The 19,086-nt window shown below is 49.4% G+C and overlaps 1 protein-coding gene across 2 annotated transcripts in view; it reads left to right on the top strand.

Annotated features, from left to right (window-relative positions):
• Nucleotides 1-8,495: 8,495 nt before the first annotated feature.
• The window catches only part of LOC144770456 (BAR/IMD domain-containing adapter protein 2-like), a 368,945-nt gene continuing 358,354 nt past the window's right edge, over nucleotides 8,496-19,086 (top strand). The window contains exon 1 of one of the 2 annotated variants that reach the window (XM_078654979.1): nucleotides 8,496-8,784. In XM_078654979.1, the coding sequence (XP_078511105.1) occupies nucleotides 8,737-8,784 (48 nt within the window). In that variant the 5' untranslated portion in view covers nucleotides 8,496-8,736. The remainder of the gene's footprint in view (nucleotides 8,785-19,086) is intronic. The other variant, XM_078654981.1, reaches the window with a different exon arrangement.

Below are 19,086 nucleotides of genomic sequence, written 5' to 3'. Positions count from 1 at the left end.
GCCTTACGTTGCAGTGACTACATCGGGTGTAGTTGAGCCTTTTCTGTTAGACACTGGTGCGACGAAAAGTTCCATCATGCATTCAAAACTCCCTGGCGCACCTTTGTCTGGCTTAACGAATGTTTCCGTCGGATTCTCTGGCGCCCCTGTTAGTAACCCAGTCTCTAACCCTTTGCCTCTTATGATTGGATCTCGTGAGCTAACGGCTCCACTGATTCTATCTACAGGTTGTGGTGAAAATCTTTTGGGCCTGGATTTGTTGAAACGATTATATGCAACATTGTATTGTTCCCCCGAAGGAGTGGAGCTTACATTGGGAAGGAGAGTGATCTCTCCCATGTATTTATCGGTTGATAAATTCCCACCGGAATTGAGTTCCCTCCCTGCGTCCTTATGGGCCACAGGTCCCAATGACGTGGGCCTGTTAGACATTCCACCCTATGTGATTCAATTGAAACCAAATGCGCGATTACCGCGTTTACCTCAATATCGTATTTCTCTTGAGGGCGAACGAGCGCTGTTAGCAATCGTTCATGATCTCATTGGAAAAGGTGTTGTTGAAGAAACTCGTGGAAACGTGTGCAATAGCCCTGTATTACCAATTCTGAAACGAACTGACCCAACTAAACCTCCTGTGTATCGTTTTGTTATAGATTTGAGAGAGGTAAACAAAATAGTGGTTCCGCAATTTCCTGTGGTCCCTGACATTACGGCTTTATTAACAATGATTCCGGCATCTGCCTCCTGGTTCACAGTGATCGATTTAAAAAATGCTTTCTTTAGCATCCCGATTGCAGAGGAAAGCAGAGACCTATTCGGATTTTCATTAGGAGGTCGCAGTTTTAGGCTAAAACGCGCTCCACAGGGCTACTGTGAGAGTCCGTCAATTTACAGCCAAGCACTTAAAGGTCAGCTTGATGCCTTTGTATTGCCTAAAGGTGCAGCTTTGATTCAATACGTTGACGATCTTTTAGTGGCAGCTGATACGGAGGCCATTTGCAAAACGGCTACAGTATCATTATTGCACTATCTACATGACTTGCACCACAAGGTGTCGCCTTCAAAGCTACAGTATTGTTGTCAAGAAGTTACCTATCTAGGTCACTTATTGTCAAAAGAAGGGAGAAGGTTGACCCCAGAGAGAATTGCAGCGATTTCCCGAATGACTGTGCCAAAAACCCAGAGAGATGTTCGCGCCTTCTTAGGTATTACGTCCTACTGCAGACAATGGATTCCAAATTTTTCATTGTTAGCGAAACCATTGATAGCCCTTACGTGCAAAGATGTTTCATCCCCAGTACCTTGGTCTGAAGAATGTCAGAAAAGTTTTTCGGAATTGCGTGATGCGTTGTGTTCGGCTCCTGTGTTGGGTACCCCTGACTACAGTAAGCCGTTTACACTATACGTTCACGAGAGGGATGGTTGCGCGTTGAGTGTTTTGACACAATCTTTTGGTGGTAAGCAACGCCCATGTGCCTACTTTTCTTTGACTTTAGACCCAGTAGCAAGAGCTTTGCCAAGTTGCTTAAGGGCAACAGCGGCAGCTGCGGCGTCCATTCGACAGTCCGCAGGTCTAGTCATGGATAATATGCTCACGGTAATGGTTCCGCATACAGTCGACACTCTATTGAACCGAACGAAAACTCAACATCTGACAAGTGCAAGATTGTCTGGATATGAGTTGACATTGCTGGCCAGTCATATACGGATAAAACGATGTAATGTGTTGAATCCAGCAACATTGCTGCCGATCGACGCAGAATCAAGTGGTGAAGCAGTACATGACTGCTATCTCAAAACTGAAGAGGAAACCAAGGGTCGCATTGACCTAAAAAATACTCCATTGACAAATCCCGATGGTACTTTGTATGTGGATGGTTCTTGTTTCAAGTTGCCGAACGGTGATGTGACGACTGCGTATGCTGTAGTTACATTGAGAACGATTGTGGAAAGTGCAAGATTAAATCAAAATTCGGCTCAGGCTGCTGAGTTAATTGCTTTGACGAGAGCGTGTGTGTTGTCTAAAGATAAACGGGTGAATGTGTTTACAGATAGCCAGTATGCGTTTGGTGTGGCACATAGTTTTGGACGATTGTGGAGAGAGAGAGGATTCCTTACGTCACATGGTACGAAGATTCAACATGGACAGCTTGTAAATGATCTTTTAGATGCACTCACATTGCCTAAACAGGTGGCCATAATCAAATGTAGCGCACATCAGAAAGTAACGGACGATGTGGGTCGTGGAAATGCGTTTGCGGATGAGACTGCTAAGGAGACTGCCCGGAACCTTAGCACTCGAATGTATGTGACGAGTTCGGTTAGGTGGCCTGCAGAATCAAGTATGTGTGAAAACACTATCGAGAGTGTGAAAGCAATTCAGAATGAGGCCACCGAGACTGAAAAGGCGAAGTGGAAAGAAAGTACGGGAAAGTTGGATGCGAATGGTTGTTGGACTGATTTATCGGAACAGAAAAGATGGATGTTGCCTGATGCATATGTGCTGGCTGTTGTGACTATGGCACATGGGTTAGCACATATTAGCGCGAAAGGTATCTGTAAATTGCTGTTTCCTGTGTGGAAGAATGATGGTATTACGAAATGTGCTGAACGCTTGGTTAAGAATTGTATGGTATGTATGTTGTACAATCCTGGTAAGGGAACCCCAACTCCTCCTGGTAGTTTTGCTCCCCCTTCATGTCCCTTTGAGGTGATCCAATTGGACTTCATCCATATGGAACGATGCAATAACCTGAAATACGTTTTAGTTGTTGTTTGCGCATTCTCCCGATGGATTGAGGCCTATCCTCTCAAAGACAATACTGCTTTGTCCACTGCGAAAATCCTACTGAAGGAGTACTTCCCTCGGTATGGAATGCCTAGAATTGTGTGGTCAGACAACGGAAGTGAGTTTGTGGGGAGTGTGATGAAGAGTGTGTGCAAGGGCCTTGGAATTAATCAGAAATTCCATAGTGCCAATCATCCTCAGTCAGCTGGGTTGGTTGAGGGGTACAATGGCACCCTTAAACTAAAACTAGCAAAAATTCAGGCTACGACAGGTCTTTCGTGGCCTGACGCTTTACCCTTAGCATTACTGTCAACAAGGGCAACTGTACACTTCCGAGTAGGGCTCAGTCCCTATGAAATAGTGTTCGGTCGTCCTGCCAATGTTTGGGGGGTCCCTAGACCGGGTGCCTTTTGTGAACTTGAGTATCCAATGTTGATTGATTATCTTTATGACTTGACTGCTAAACTGAGGTTAATTCACCAACAGGTTCACGAAGCATTGCCGACGCAGACGGAGGGTCCAGGCCACCAGCTCCAGCCCGGAGATTGGGTGGTAACGCGAAATTTTTCGCGCAAGAACAATTTGGATCCCAGGTTCACTGGACCCTATCAGGTCCTCCTTGCCACGAGAACTGCAGTTCGTCTTGAGGGGCGGAAAAATTGGGTGCATGCCACCCATACCAAGAAAGTCCCCATTCCGTTGCCAGCAGACTCGTGGGTGAGGAAAGGCATTGCATCAACTGAAACCGAAAGATTGTCGGCGTTTGTACCTTTCAGCGTCGCACAACCTGTCGGAGAATCCTCAGTGCAGCAAAAAGGCATTATTGAACACTTGTCATCAGAAGACTCAAGACCAGAACATTCAGCTGATCAACAGGGCGTTGTCCCTTCAACGGATCTTTTGTTTAACGAACAGACACGTCCTGGGAAAACCCGATATTTTTTGAGATCCAGCACTAAAGACTAATAAAAAACCCCGTTCTGTCCCTTGACAAATGCATTATCCCGTTTTCCATGATCAGTTTGAACACTCATTCTATTGTAATTATTTTGTACATATTCATTGAGCTTTGTTCCTTACATTTTTGTTTCCACAGCTGAGAGACATTGTTTTCATATATATATATTTGTGAAATAAAGACCGTAGGGCCGCGCGTGTACTTCCTCCTGGTTAGTAGGTCTTGACGCTAGGTTAAAGACCGTCGGTTCCTGGGAACTCCTAGGAATTGACTATTGCTACACAGAACGAAGTGCGTCAAGAAACGTTGCGGACGGTCATAGGAAATGGCATTTTCAAAGCTGATGGACTTGGAAAGAGCTCAAGCACAAAGATTCAAGCTGCAGCAACTCAGTCGTACCAAATGTTTTGTGTTCCAAATATTCGTACTGTTTGTGACTGTTTCTGCGTTATTGGCGGGTGGAGTGTATTACACAATGTCTTACTTCTTGCCTTCTACTATACCTACTCTTACCCCTGACCTTAAACTCACCTCCACTGTTTCTCCTCATTCTTTTCACATCTTACCTGAAAACGAGCAGGCTAGACGTGCAGAATTCCGCAACAATTCCTTTATTCAGCTCCTTCATCAGCATCAGTTAGTGGTTAACACTACTAATTGTTGGGTGTGTGGGTTGATGCCACATACTACGGATAAGGGAATTCCATATCTGGTGTTACCGTATAGCTCCCAAGGGTCTGCTCGAGCATTTCAAACAATGTTTCGAAGTGCACTGGGTTTCCACCCCATTCGAGAACCACGTTCCCCCTACTCTGGTCCTACCTCGTACCAAAAATCTTTGTCTATAGCAATAGAGGATTTAGATAGCGATATCTATGATCCCTCACTTATCCCTGAAGAAGAGGTACAAGCCTATAGGGTCCTAAGTAGAGGCAAATATAGTGTGTTCACTGGTGAAAAACAGCTTAAAAGCTCGCCTCCGATATGGGTCGTACCCCACATTGGTAATTTTTGTTTAATAGGTCGCGGCCGTAGATCGAAAGCCCGACTTGGAGAGAGTGCTTGCACTGAAAATTATATTTTGCCAATGGTCTCGTCCCCTGTGTTTTTGGCTGCCAAGGGTACATACTTTATTTGTCATGATCGTGCATATGCATGGTTGCCCTCTGACTTCATGGGCTCATGTTTTATCGCAAACTTGTTGCCTCCGACGTTTACTGTAGATGCAGATTATCACAAAACTAGAGTTGTGAGGGGCGTAATTAGCGAAGAGGATACTGCCGGTCAAGAGGCAGGAGACTTTTTCAAGGGTTTCCTCCCATTTTGGGGACCTATGGTTAATAGTAGGAACCTAAGACAGTTGACTCGAGTGGTAGAATCGACAGCTAATATTACTGCCAGTGCCCTTGGTAATATCACCACAGAACTTCAGGCAGATAGACTTATGACGTTACAAAACCGTATGGTTTTAGATGTGATCTTAGCAGATCGAGGTGGGGTATGTAAGGTGATCCATTCGAGCTGCTGTATTTTCATTCCTGATAACGCTCCGACTGTCTATCAAGCCATCTCGAAGTTGCATAAGATCTCCGAATCCATACACGTGGATGTAGGGGATTGGACGCTACTTGGATGGTTTTGGGGCCTGATGTCGACTTGGGGTTGGAAAATTCTGACGATCATTGGAGTCGTTGTAGCGTTCCTGTTCACGTGTTGCCTTTGCGTGCAGTGCGGTCCTGCCTTATGTGGCCTCTGTGCTACAACGTGTATAAGACAGCCACCTGTTACCAAAGGGTCTCAGTTGGACAGAGCTATGCTACAGCAACATCTCGAGGGTCTGATGAATATCGAATATGATTCCGACTAGTGCTTGCCTACATGAGGGCAAAAGGAGCGTCTGAGGTTCCGTGACAATTTTAAGTGATGTTTTCGACTCGCACGAATATGGTCGAGTCTGGTATCTAAGAACCGCAAATGACGAGTTTAGTAAGTGTGCGCAGTTTCGCTGTGCTAACTTAAACCGTTCGTTTGATATGTGGGTTTTTCATCTGTACCCACGGGTTCCATCTTAGATACGGCATCCATTTTGTCTCTTGCCCTCAAGTAGCCAGCGAACGGACACTGTCCGCTTCGTCACCCTGGGACTCTCAGGATATTTGTGGAAGACACATGTACTTTGTAAATATCTTTTACGATGAGGGGGATGATACTGTAAGGCAGATGGCCCCGCTCGAGGCTCATCTTGCCGTCCGGTTTATTGTCTCAGCCGTGCATCTCATTAGGCACGTCCCTTTGATGCCTGTATCTCGTGTTTCCCGATACCTCCCCTTTCACACTCTTTTCAATCCCCCACTGTCTCCATCTTCCTCTGCACCTGTCCTTGTCCCTATTTCGATCTGTTTTACTGCCGATTAGAATTCACTAATGTTGGGAAGATGGGTTTTTACAGTTGGGAACCGCCAAATGTTTCCGCACTTATGTTCCGGACCTTATGTGTACCAAAGTGACCAAAGCGACCCCTCTGGGGGATAATTATGGGAACCAGGTTGTAAACTTTTGTGTACCATGTTGTCCTATGAGTTAATTTTGTATAAAAGGAGCGATCCACAGAACCAATTTGAAGCAGTCTCCCCAAGTTGCACGTGTTGTACTTGTCGTGACTTCTGTGTTCCCTGCAGTAATAAACCTTGAATCTTTGACGCCGAAGGAAGTGTCCCGTGTCTCTGTAGTTTGTGCGCCGAAACAGGTATCCCATGAAGGTTATAGGTGTTGTTCCCTGGCACCGCTGGTACTGTCAAAAGTCCAGTCCTTCAGGGGGCGAGGGCTTGTTCAGTTTGTACAGTAAATCTATTTTTTTATGTTGCAGGTTGTGTGAGCGGCCCAGAAACCAAGATGGTTACCTGGATCGTTGGACATTTTTTCGTGCATTGGACGGAAAATTCGCAGATCTACAGGTTTATGGTTGTAACCTGGTTCTGATGAGTTGCCATCATGAAGTGTGTTGGTGGGGTAAAGGAGGGATGCGATGTGGGCATTATTGCCGTGGTTGACAAAAATGGTGTCACAAAGAGGCTGCCTCGACATGTTGGTTCTACACCTGGGTGAAAATGATCTGATACGACTATCAGGACTGGCTATTTTGCAACACATGCAGAGGGATTTAGAGGCAATAAAACGCAACTTGGCTGGAACATGCCTAGTATAGACCGAGTTTGTATCGCGCAAAGTGTGGAAAGGGGCTGTGGAGAAAGCTGTGGAGAAAGCACACTGAAAATTGAATAGGGCAATGAAGGTGTTCTGCCAAGCAAGAGTCTTTCAGGTGATCGCTCATGTGGGGCTAAAATTGGAAGAGCCGTTATTGATTAGGGACTAGGGAATCCCAACTACATGATGGAGGTGTGGGATGTGATCAGTAGGTTGTGGAACAAATCCATCTGGTGCCGCAGGATTGACTGAAAGCGGGGCGAAAGGTGCACAGGAGAAGGGGCAGTTAACTGCCCTATAGGAATTCACTGGTTGGCAGTAATTTGGAGGGGTGGTGAGTCACATACGGGCACATCCACCCCTTGGGGCGGGGACAGGTGGCTGATGGTGGGATGTGGGATGCAAGAGATCAAAGATAGGAAATTCAGGAGAGAATGTTAAAGGAAAAGTGAAGCGGAGAATGGGGAGATGGAGGAGGTCGCAGAGTGAAAGGGGAGGAGCGCAACAGGTGTGATGATTTGAGGATGGATGGGGTGATTGAGGGGGAAGATGATGGAACTGTTATAGTTGTATTGATGTTTTGGTTAATAATGTTTAACTGTTACAACCTTGTCCTAATAAAATTACATGTTTACGCTTCAAGTAACAGCGTGGAGTGTAGGTATTGCCCGAACCGGCTTCTCTTTGGCATTACAAATTACACTAAAAAGTTTTCATAAATATTGGTAGTGACAAGTATAAAATATAAGACCACAACTGAAGCAGGGATGGGAAGAAAAAAACAGAGCGAGAAAAGGGAAGAGTGTATCGTGAAGCGAGCTCAGTGGCTTGAGGGGAATGATACATGAATGTATAGGCAAACTGTAGGGAAAGGACCAATCCTGGCGCTGCTGCTGACTCAGCCTTACAACTTTACCAGCTCAGGGAAATAGGCACTATTACACTGAGCTAATAAGGACACCTGTTGTATGCAACACTTCGGAGGAGTGAGAAGTCTGTTTATAAGGTCAAGAACTGCAGTGGGTCTGCACTATCCTGAGTTTAAGGACAGTAAAGAAGCAGCCTTGTGTTTACAGTGTTATTATGAACCTGTGACTTGAGGCATGCCGATCTCGACTACCCTACTTGGCCACATTGTGTAATCCTGGGCAAATCGCGCGTGTGTGTGAGTGTGTGTGCTTGCGCTTCTGTTATTTTTCTGGCGGGCAAAGTTATGAGTGCGTAGAAACAGGTTAACCGCCAGCAAACAGCGGTGACCAAAGGAAACGACATTTTCAAGAAAAACAGTATTGGGGACGCTGCGGAAATAAATCGAAAATGTGACACAAACGTGGTTATTGGTGCATGAGATACGCTTTAATTTGACAGGCTGAGAGGGTGGTCTTGAAAGGGACATCCTGCTAGCGAGAGCTTGCCTCCCACCCTCCCAGATGTCCCTTTAAATATGGAAATGACACATGCCTCTCCCAGGCTGTCAGTAACGAGGAGACCCCTCCTTCTTTTATGCAAACAAGTGCCACTGGGTGGGAGGCCAGCAGAGCCCCCATTGGCCATAAGTTTCCCTTTCTAAGCTGCAAAACTTTTGTGTCTGCCAGGGGGCAGCCCCCTCCCGCGCCCCCACTCCTTCTGTGTCTCATCCCTCCCTGACCACCGAAGCCAGTGGTGGTCACCCGCCTCCTCGAAGCCGGCAGCGGACCCCCCACCCAAGATCCAGCCCCCAAACCTGGAGCACTTCTGCTTCTGCGCCCCAAGGGTCCATGCGAGGAGCCCCCGCGACCCCAGCACCATGTCCCGGTCCGAAGAGGTGAACAGGTTGACGGAGAACGTGTACCGGGTAAGTGCACCCCTTCCACCCTGTCTCCGTCATCTGCCGCCCTCCTCAAACCATCATACCCCCTTCCACCATCGGCCGTCAGTGCCTTGGTGTGGGGTATGCCTGTGTCTTGCCTGCATGTCCACCTGCCTGCTTCCCCCCTGCCTGCGCTGTCCTCCATGCCCACTCCCCCTCCCTTCCAGTCAGTGTCTCCCCCCCTTCCCCTGCAGTCTGGCTGCAGTCCTGGAGCCTTTGTTAGACAGGCTCAGAAAAGGAGGCACAGCAAAACAGCAGATATGGGAAGGGGGAGCGGTGTGGGGCCCGGGAGGTGTGAGAGAGAAAGGGGCCGCGAGCTCAGGGGTCTGTGGGGGAAGAGGCTGCGAGAGGGTGGACAATCAGGGGAAATCGATGCTGACAGCAGGCCAAGTGAGGGTCAGCGGAGCATAAGGAGATGGAAGGCGAGCAGAGGGCGAGGAGAGGATGCATGGTGGGCAGAGAGCGACGAGAGGATGCAGGGAGGACAAGGGCGAGGATGGAGGGAGGGGACAGAGGCCGATGAGAGGATGCAGGGAGGGCAGAGGCCGATGAGAGGATGCAGGGAGGGCAGAGAGTGATGAGAGGGTGCAGGGAGGGCAGAGGGGGAAGAGATGGCGAATGGAGGGAGAGGCCGATGAGAGGATGCAGGGAGGGCAGAGAGTGATGAGAGGATGCATGGAGGGCAGAGGCAGATGAGAGGATGCAGGGAGGGCAAAGAGTGATGAGAGGATGCAGGGAGGGCAGAGGCCGATGAGAGGATGCATGGAGGGCAGAGGCAGATGAGAGGATGCAGGGAGGGCAAAGAGTGATGAGAGGATGCAGGGAGGGCAGAGGCCGATGAGAGGATGCAGGGAGGGCAGGAGCCGAGGAGAGGATGCAGGGAGGGAAGAGAGTGATGAGAGGATGCAGGGAGGGCAGAGGGGGGAGAGATGACGAATGGAGGGAGAGGCCGATGAGAGGATGCAGGGAGGGCAGAGAGTGATGAGAGGATGCAGGGAGGGCAGAGGCAGATGAGAGGATGCATGGAGGGCAAAGAGTGATGAGAGGATGCAGGGAGGGCAGAGGCCGATGAGAGGATGCAGGGAGGGCAGGAGACGAGGAGAGGATGCAGGGAGGGCAGAGAGTGACGAGAGGATGCAGGGAAAGAAGAGAGTGATAAGGGGATGCAGGGAGGGCAGAGGCCGATGAGAGGATGCAGGGAGGGCAGGAGACGAGGAGAGGATGCAGGGAGGGCAGAGAGTGACGAGAGGATGCAGGGAAAGAAGAGAGTGATAAGGGGATGCAGGGAGGGCAGAGGCCGATGAGAGGGTGCAGGGAGGGCAGGAGCCGAGGAGAGGAGGGCAGAGAGTGATGAGAGGATGCAGGGAAAGAAGAGAGTGATAAGGGGATGCAGAGAGGGCAGAGGCCGATGAGAGGATGCAGGGAGGGCAGAGGCCGATGAGAGGATGCAGGGAGGGCAGGAGACGAGGAGAGGATGCAGGGAGGGCAGAGAGTGACGAGAGGATGCAGGGAAAGAAGAGAGTGATAAGGGGATGCAGGGAGGGCAGAGGCCGATGAGAGGGTGCAGGGAGGGCAGGAGCCGAGGAGAGGAGGGCAGAGAGTGATGAGAGGATGCAGGGAGGGCAGAGGCCGATGAGAGGGTGCAGAGGGCCATGAGAGGATGCAGGGAGTGCAGAGGGCTATGCGACTGTGCAGTCAGGGGAGAGAGTGGTGAAATGCAGAGAGAGCCGATAGGCACGGCTGGATGCAGAGGGGACAGGGAGGAGGAGAGGATGGAGTGAGGGTCATTGGATGTTGCTGGAGTGCAGAGGGGGGTGGGGGGGGGTAGACACAAGCAGAGCCGAGGACATGAGAGGATGCAGGGAGAGTAGAGGTAATGAATGGGGATCAATATGTAGGAAGTGTGCCCCTTCTGGACAGCCTGATAGAGAGACACCGGAATCATTTCGAGTATCACTTGAACCGCTCGTCCTTTTAGTCTCCCAGGCCACCTCACGTCTCTCGCCAGTCCCTACACTCCTTGTGTTTCTGCCTACTTTGTGTGCTCTCCCGGCTCTCGTCGGTCCATCCTCTCGACCCGTCCTGCTCTCAATCCTTCCTGTCGGATACCTTCTCTTAAACTATTTCCCCGAACTCATTATTAAGAATTTCGCGCGTTTGTTTTTGTAAAGATACTTTAGTGTACTTTGCTAGGACTGTTTGATCCAAAGACTTGTGATGTTGTGGTTGTGACTGTGCGAAGTAGAGAGGGGGACACACAGAGAACCTGGCAGCGGCACGTGGGTTGATCGATGGATAGATGGCTGTGTGGGGCTGAGTAGATTAATGGACAGATTAATATTTGATCAGGTTTCTGTAGAGATGAACTGGTTAATTAGTAGTGAACTGGGTTACTAGGTTGGTGGATGGATGAGAAAGTGGATGGATGAGTGCATAAATGGATTAGAAGCTGAACAAGTTGCTGATTAGATGGATTAGTCTGGACGAATGGATGGATTGATGTCTGGCAGGATTAGCAGATGGATGGATGTAATGACTGGTAGCTAGATTAGTAGCTGGTATTAGATACTGTACTGAATATTGAATGGGTGTATTGATGGATGGATAGACTGGTAACTGAGCGGGTTATTGGATAGAAGGATTGATTAATGGCTAGGTAATTAGCGGGGTAGTTACTGAATGGATCGATTGATGAATTGCAGGCTTAATTAATGGATGGATTAGTGGCTTGGCGAATTACTGGATCTAAGTATGAACTGATGGCTGGATTAGTAGCTATGCAGTACAATAGATAGATAGATAGATAGATAGATAGATAGATAGATAGATAGATAGATAGATAGATAGATTGATTGATTGATTATTACCTGGACATGTTACTCAATAGATGGGTGGATGGATGGATGAATTAGTAGCTGAATGGGTTACAGGATAGCTAGGTGAATATATGGATGAGCGAGTAGTTGGATGGGTGGATTAGTAGCTTGTCAGGATACTTAATGGGTGGACGGATGGATTAGTAGCTGGACGGATTACTGAATTGATGGATTAGTAGCTGGGCGATCTCCGGGTGAATGGGTGGTTTGATGATGGATGAATAGCTGGACAGGTTACTGGATGGTTGCATGAATTGATGTTTGGATGATTATTAGGTGGACAAGTTACTGGATGAGTGAATGGACTGAAGGATGGACGGATTAGTAACTGTACCGGTTACTGGATGGATGAGCGAATTGATGGATACATAGCTGTACAGGTTACTGGATAGATGGGTTGATTGTTGAAAGGATGCATAAGTTGGTATACAGAAAGAGCCCTGGGAAGAGGCTTCCTTTCGATGGTGTCAAGGCCAGCTTTAGGAAGGTGCTTTTTTCTAATGGCAGTTTGACCCATCATAAAATAGCTCAGAGTATTAGTATGCTTGCTGCAAATAACATGTACCATGCAGATCACAGAACTGTATTTTATGTGGTTCGCTCAGTAGGTTAAAGAACATGTACCATGCAGATCACAGAACTGTATTTTATGTGGATCGCTCAGTAGGTTACTGCTTTTGTCACACAGATCCTTTTGTCACTTGCAGTTTATAAGTTACAATCCTAATATAGCACAGTGACCTGTCATCAAAAATTTGCATGCAGGCTGCATGGTGTAGTTTAGGACATTATGTTTTTTCCCCTGTCTCTAGTTATCTGTTCCTAATGTTGCTAAAAAGGGTTAGTTTGAGTAGAATGTGAGAGAGGGGCTATGGAGAGATGAGGGGCATTGTTGGAGAGTGGTACCAGTGCTTAATTTGAGCCAGTGTTTTCCGGTGCTCAGGATCCTCACTTAATGGTCAGCACTGATGCTTGTGAGGGTCTGCCACAAGGTGGCGCTGTCTGGCTAGTTTGGAGAGGACCAAAGCAACAGTTAATCATTAATTCAATATTCATTAAAAATGACTATTACCTCACACCCAAGCCATCCTAATAGCTCTGGGGACCTGGAATAGTCTGAATTGTCACACTTGCAGAAGTCGGATGGTTAGCAGTTGTGTTGTTACTATCATTGACAGTGATGTCAGGGCAATGTGTTGTGTGACCTGCAGTGGCCTCCTGACCAGGGCCCTGGCATTTAGTTTTTTACAAATTAAGCACTGGCGTGGTAGTGAAGGGATCCGTGGAAAAGGAGGTCATTGGAGAGGGGTGTGGACCAGGGGTGGGGCGACAAAAAATGTCGTCACACCAGGTGCCACCAGTGCTGAAGCCGACCCTGATGGTAGCTAATGCATCTCTGTGGAATTTAAATGATTAGAACTCGTTGACTTTAATAACAAGCATTTACAATGCAGCGGTTTCGCCTTTGAAAAAGTTAGAGCAATTGGCAGTGTAAATGACAACATTTTTATTTACACACATTCATACCTGCAGAGCCACACGCAGAGCCACACACACACAGAGCCACAGAGCGACTGCGCTATCCCAAACAAGAAGAGATTGGTGAAAAAAACGGGATCAGGAACATTGGGACATTAAAAAAATGCAGACACTGTAACCGAATCAGAGCTATCAAAATGTACACAGTAATATGCCTGTTGAAAAGGAAGTCTTAAAAGGAACAATAAACGCCAACCCCCAGAGAGGAAAATCAAGTGAAAACCTAATAAATAAAACAAAGACAATTGACCCGAGGATGAGCAAATTGTTTTCAGTGATACTATTGACAAAATTCCAAACCACAGTGAAAAGCCCTGGATAAGAATAAGCTTTCTACATGATGGAATAAAGTGGTCTCCTAACGGACTGTGAATAATATTATCCGATCAGACCAAAAGGCCTTAATAACGTGAGCAATCAGCAGTTCCTCAGTAAGTACAAAATCGGAAATTGAGTGGTCTTGTTAAACAGGTGGGTAAAATTGGGCCACCTTTACCTTTCTTGCAGAGGTGACGGACAACGAAAGTACGAGCCCGAAACTGAACACTTTCAGCTACAGGTGTGAGAAGTCAGCAGCCGAAGGTCATAGCCCCGCGGCTCCAAATAAGTCATGAACACCAACAATCAGTTCCAGGCTTTGTCTAAAACAATAAACACGCATTGGCAAAGCCAATAGGTCGCACCTTTGAGGCCTATCCACTTTGCGCAAATGTGTGTGCGCCGTGAGGCATAGCATCACAGATGCTGCGCCTTGTGGCTATATAATTTTTTTTTTAAGTTTTTGGTCAGTCGCTTATTTTCTATTATTTTTAGTTACCGTTCCGAGCTGGATCAGTAACTGAAACGGAAAATACTTTATATTTTTTAAAATGGGTGGAGGGGAAAAAACTGAAGGGGAGCCACACGGGGGCACAAGATGAGGGGCGGAAGCAACAGGGGGGAGCTGGAAGGGACCGAAGCAACTTAGGGCACTGAAGTAACAGGGAGAAAGAGGGCCGGAAGCAAAACGGGGGACCATGGCGGGGATTTTAAAGCGGTTGGAGAAAAGAACATGGGGCGCAAACAACACTGGGGCACGGATGGGAGACACAAGCTAAACAGGGCACATCGGGGAGCGGGAGGGTGGAGAAACATGAGGACGGGAGGCAGAAGATACGGAGTTACGGTGAGGGGAGATCAAAAGTGCGACAGAGAGAAACGCGATTTACAAAGGTTGTTGCACTGAAAACGTGGTTACTACAGGCCAAACAGATAGCGGTGCTACCAACCCAGACCTACTAAATTAATAAATGTTCAGCGTTTTGTAAAGAAATAATAATAATTAAAAACAAGCCCACAGCATAACACCACTGCAGCCGCTGCGCGTTCCCTTTGTCTTCGGAAAAGAAAGCAATAGTTTCCAAACCACGAGGGCACTATTTACCTGACAAGAGAGCACAAAGAAGAAGGTGAAGGGTCGAGGCCGGGTGAATAGGGCATAAGAGAGACAAACATACAGCAGGGACTGTCAGGAAAATGCTGGCGTCTTTACCTTCAAGGCTGGCAAGCACGCACGCACACAGCGCACTGCACGATAAGAGAGGCAGGTGTCCGCGCCCGCCAGGTGCACCTTCCAGGTGTCCACTAATCACCAGATATCACTGTATTGCAAACCTATCGTAGGGCTCATGGGCCCCTGCGCCCATTATGGTAGTTATCCTGAAGTGCTGCAAGTTTCAAGACGTGGGCCTCCTTCGAGGCTCTACCTCGCAGTGTCCCCTACACAGAACAACAAGGGGGGGGGGGGGGGGCGTGCAGGCTCTCCACACGAAGACCTTCACTGGTCTGGTCTCCACTGTGAACTGACCCCTACAGCGAGCCTTCGCCACTGATGCCAACAATCTCGGGCCACCTGGCACGTGGGGCAGTGGAGCGTTCCCTTGTCTCGAGCCCTCACTGGACTCCCAGTCTCACCGCAATTGCAGCGGAGGGGCCGAGGCGCTTCTCTGGTTCCGTGCGGGCACACGGTAATGGCTGCGCCCCGATAGGCGGTACTTTCTTGGTCGGGTATGCTTCTGCCTGGCTCTAAGAATGGCTATGTTGTTAATTCTGCCTGTCTTCCTCGGCTCTGGGGCAGGCATTCAGACATAGTTATTTAGGAAAACTGTACACACGCAGGCACACACAACCACAAGCAGGCAGGCACACACACACAAAGGGACATGATGACAAGTACAGAGATGCATGTGTACAAACACAGACACCCAAGAACGCACATATACACAGGCAGACGCGAAGGCTAATACACACACGTCGGCAACTTACATAAAAACACAAACAAGAAAACCAAACGCACAACGAAATGACACACCCGCAGAAAAACTACCACACCCCCAGACACACAAAGACAGACACACAGACGAGAGAACACTTGAAGTGGGCAAGAGTGAGAGTCGGAAGTGCCGAGGGTCACAGCCTGCATGCACGCAGCCGGGATTTAATTCCACAGAAACAAGTGCCTACCCCTTCTGCAGGCTACGCCTGCCCTCCCCCCCCCCGCAGGGGGACAGCGCCCCAGATGAGCTGCGGATGCTGGGGGTGGCCCCTGGCCCCCGATGAGCTGCGGATGCTGGGGGGTCGCCCCTGGCCCCCGATGAGCTGCGGATGCGGGGATCCGCCTCCTCTCACCGCTGATGCCCGCTTCTGTTTTTCTGTTGTTTTCTGTTCTTTCTGTGACCACAAGTCTTGCAGAGGAGGAAGTCTACCTGCTGAGGCAGCCGGGGTCCCTTCAGAGCGGTGCCTGCGGCGGGCTGGGGAGAGGCCGGCTGCTGGGGGGCCCTTCCAGGGTTCTGGTCAGTGCAGGGGCCCGGGGTGCTGGACTCCCTGTTACAGAAGCAAGGCTGCTGGGGGGCTCTTCCAGGGGTCTGGTCCGTGCAGGGGCCCGGGGTCCTGGACTCCCTGCTACAGAAGCAAGGCTGCTGGGGGGCCCTTCCAGGGGTCTGATCCGTGCAGGGGCCCGAGGTGCTGGACTCCCTGCTACAGAAGCAGGCACTCGAGGGGTGGGGTGGAAGCGGTGTTATTTCTTGTGAAACCGCGGGGACTCTTTCGCAAGACTCTTCTGCCCCAGGCACAAGATCACATGGTGTCTGCCTTCAGAGCCAGGAGTTTCGGAGCCGAGACTCTGTGCGCGTCACTGAAAAGCCACAAATGCCAAATATAGTTATTCCCCATTCTGGTGGCCCTGCGGTGTCCTTCGACTTCCTGTCCATTGACTTGAGCGGGGAGACAGCGGTCCCCAGTGCTGCCGTAACTGGCATACATGGGGCCTGGTGTCACTGCACCTGCTGCACTATTGGGAGCTACACAGGTCTCAGGGCCACCCGCCTTTCCCTCCCCATCTCCGTGCCTCTTTAGCCCCGCCCCTCCGTGCCTCGTGCATTCCTGCCCCTCACTCGTCTTCGACCCCTTCTTCTCTTTCTCCTACCTCACGACCCTTATCCCTCTGCTCTCTTCTCTTCACCTCTTCTTACTCCGCAAGCCCCTGTATTTTTCTCTCTCCTGAGCCGTTCCCTCCCTCAAGGTCCCTTACCTCCCCCGCCCCCTGTTCGCCTCGCCCCGCCCCTCCCTCTGTTCACCCCGCGACCTTCACTGGTCTGGTCTCCACTGTGAACTGACCCCTACAGCGAGCCTTCGCCACTGATGCCAACAATCTCGGGCCACTTGGCACGTGGGGCAGTGGAGCGTTCCCTTGTCTCGAGCCCTCACTGGACTCCCAGTCTCACCGCAATTGCAGCGGAGGGGCCGAGGCGCTTCTCTGGTTCCGTGCGGGCACACGGTAATGGCTGCACCCCGATAGGCGGTACTTTCTTGGTCGGGTATGCTTCTGCCTGGCTCTAAGAATGGCTATGTTGTTAATTCTGCCTGTCTTCCTCGGCTCTGGGGCAGGCGCGACGGAGCTGGCCTCCCTTAATTCTCAGCACAGCATGTTGGATTCCCCAGCAACACGGGGACGCCCTTAGGGGTTATCTTTTGTTTCCTTGGCCATAAATCACGCCGGTAAGGTGTTTTACAAATGCCACCAGTTACCATTTTAAATTACCTGAGAACTGCGATCCCTCGTGCTTCCTGTAGGCCTAAAAAGTGCTTCCTCGGCGAGTGGAGTGGGAGGGAGGAGGCACGGACAACGGGAGGGAGGGCGGGGGATAAACAAATGGATCGCTGAATGAAACAAGTCAGGTCCCGGGCCGTGCTGTGATTGGCTGACGTCAAGGGGGTGTCCCGGGCGGCAGCCAATCACAGCGCGGCCCGGGAAATGACGTCACTGGGGTGTCCCGGGCCGGCAGCCAATCACAGCGCTGCCCGGGACACACGACATCAAGGGGCGGGATTTAAAAAAATAGTCAGAAACGCCCACGATTCGCGTTCTGACCGGGAGAAAGGGATTGACGCTGATGTCTTCCAATGGCTAGCCTCCATTTATGGAGCTAGCCAATTGGAAACAGAGGCGGTCTGAACATCCCTACTGAAAACAAAAGTTTTCAAACTGGGAGGGGCACTTCGTGCCCCTCGCCAGGCTGAAACCTAAAAAAAACTCTTTATACACAAATAATTGTTTCTTCATCTAAAAAATTATGGTTAAGGTAAAGTAAATTTATGAGCGTCAATATTTTATGTCTCAAGAAGAAACCTCTGAAAGTAGCGGCCATGTATATGGTCCGACTAGAAACTGAGTATTCAGGAGTAATGCGCCCATGCATCTATGTCAATGTAAGACTTTACTGGTGACATGGCCGAGAGGCACGTTTATTCACGAAGGAATTTTCCAACTTAAATTTTATCGGCCACTTGTGATGATGAGAGGAGGACCCCGTGCTCGGATTCTTCTATCCAAGCATTATCCCGTTTTTACGCAGGTTTCGCCTTGACCCACGGATAGGGTGACCAGGAGTCCCCGTTTTGCCAGGACGGTCCCCATTTTAAACCAGCTGTCCCAGCAAATTTCAAGAAATTAACTCATGTCCCGGTTTTTAGAGAGGGTCAGCTGAAAACGGTGGGTGTGTTTTTTATGTTTTACAAAGCAGGGAAAGTTAGCAGTTGTTTCTAGAAAGCAATTTAATTAACAGGCAAGCTACTGCGTTTAAAAAATACGTTTATGTATGTTCTTTCTACCTGTTCTGTAATTCACTGCTGAGGAGAGCTCTCATCGCTTGAAGTAAAATTGTAGTCCTTCTTCTTTTTTTGTGAAATGTCCCCGTTTTTGGCTTTAAAATTCTGGTCACCCTACCTACGGAGCTTTCTCACCTGCCCTGTGAGTCATGTTTCATTGCACGAGTCTAGTCATAGGGTTTTTTTTTGGTAATAGGGCGTGGCCGTGGCTCTCGTATGACAGCAGCAGAGAGCTGATATCAGAGGTTTTCAATTAGAGCGCGTCAGCGCGGCACCCGCAGGGAGGCCGAGCCGAGCTGCGAGGCCCGATAAGATGCTTGTCAGTGGGGACCCAGCTGCTGCCCCAGAATAGGGAGGTGTGGCTGGAGCTGCCAGGGACCGGCATGACAAAGTGAGCGGGACTGTTAGGAAAAGGAAGGCGCGTGAAGGGTCAGATGAGGTGAGGCAGATAGGGACATCACCAGGGCAGCAGTGACCCGAGCAGAAGCAAATCAATACGTTTTTGGGGAGGAGGGGGAGGGCGTACCCTCAAGGGTGTTCAGAACAGGGCTCTTTACTTCAGGACTGGAAATGACCACGGATCACCTCTGACCCTCTCTTGGAGCAGCGGGTGACTCAAAATGACGGGCCACACTGCCGAATGTGTTGAGGGGTCCCCAGTCTCCTGTATCTTTGAGTTACTCATTGGCGTTTAGCTGAATAGGCCTCTCCCTAAAAGGGTTGGGGT

Source organism: Lissotriton helveticus, chromosome 7 (assembly GCF_964261635.1).
Source record: "Lissotriton helveticus chromosome 7, aLisHel1.1, whole genome shotgun sequence".
Classification (NCBI taxonomy): domain Eukaryota; kingdom Metazoa; phylum Chordata; class Amphibia; order Caudata; family Salamandridae; genus Lissotriton; species Lissotriton helveticus.
The sequence above is the reverse complement of the archived record's forward strand: the minus strand, read 5'-3'. Positions and strand labels throughout refer to the sequence as shown.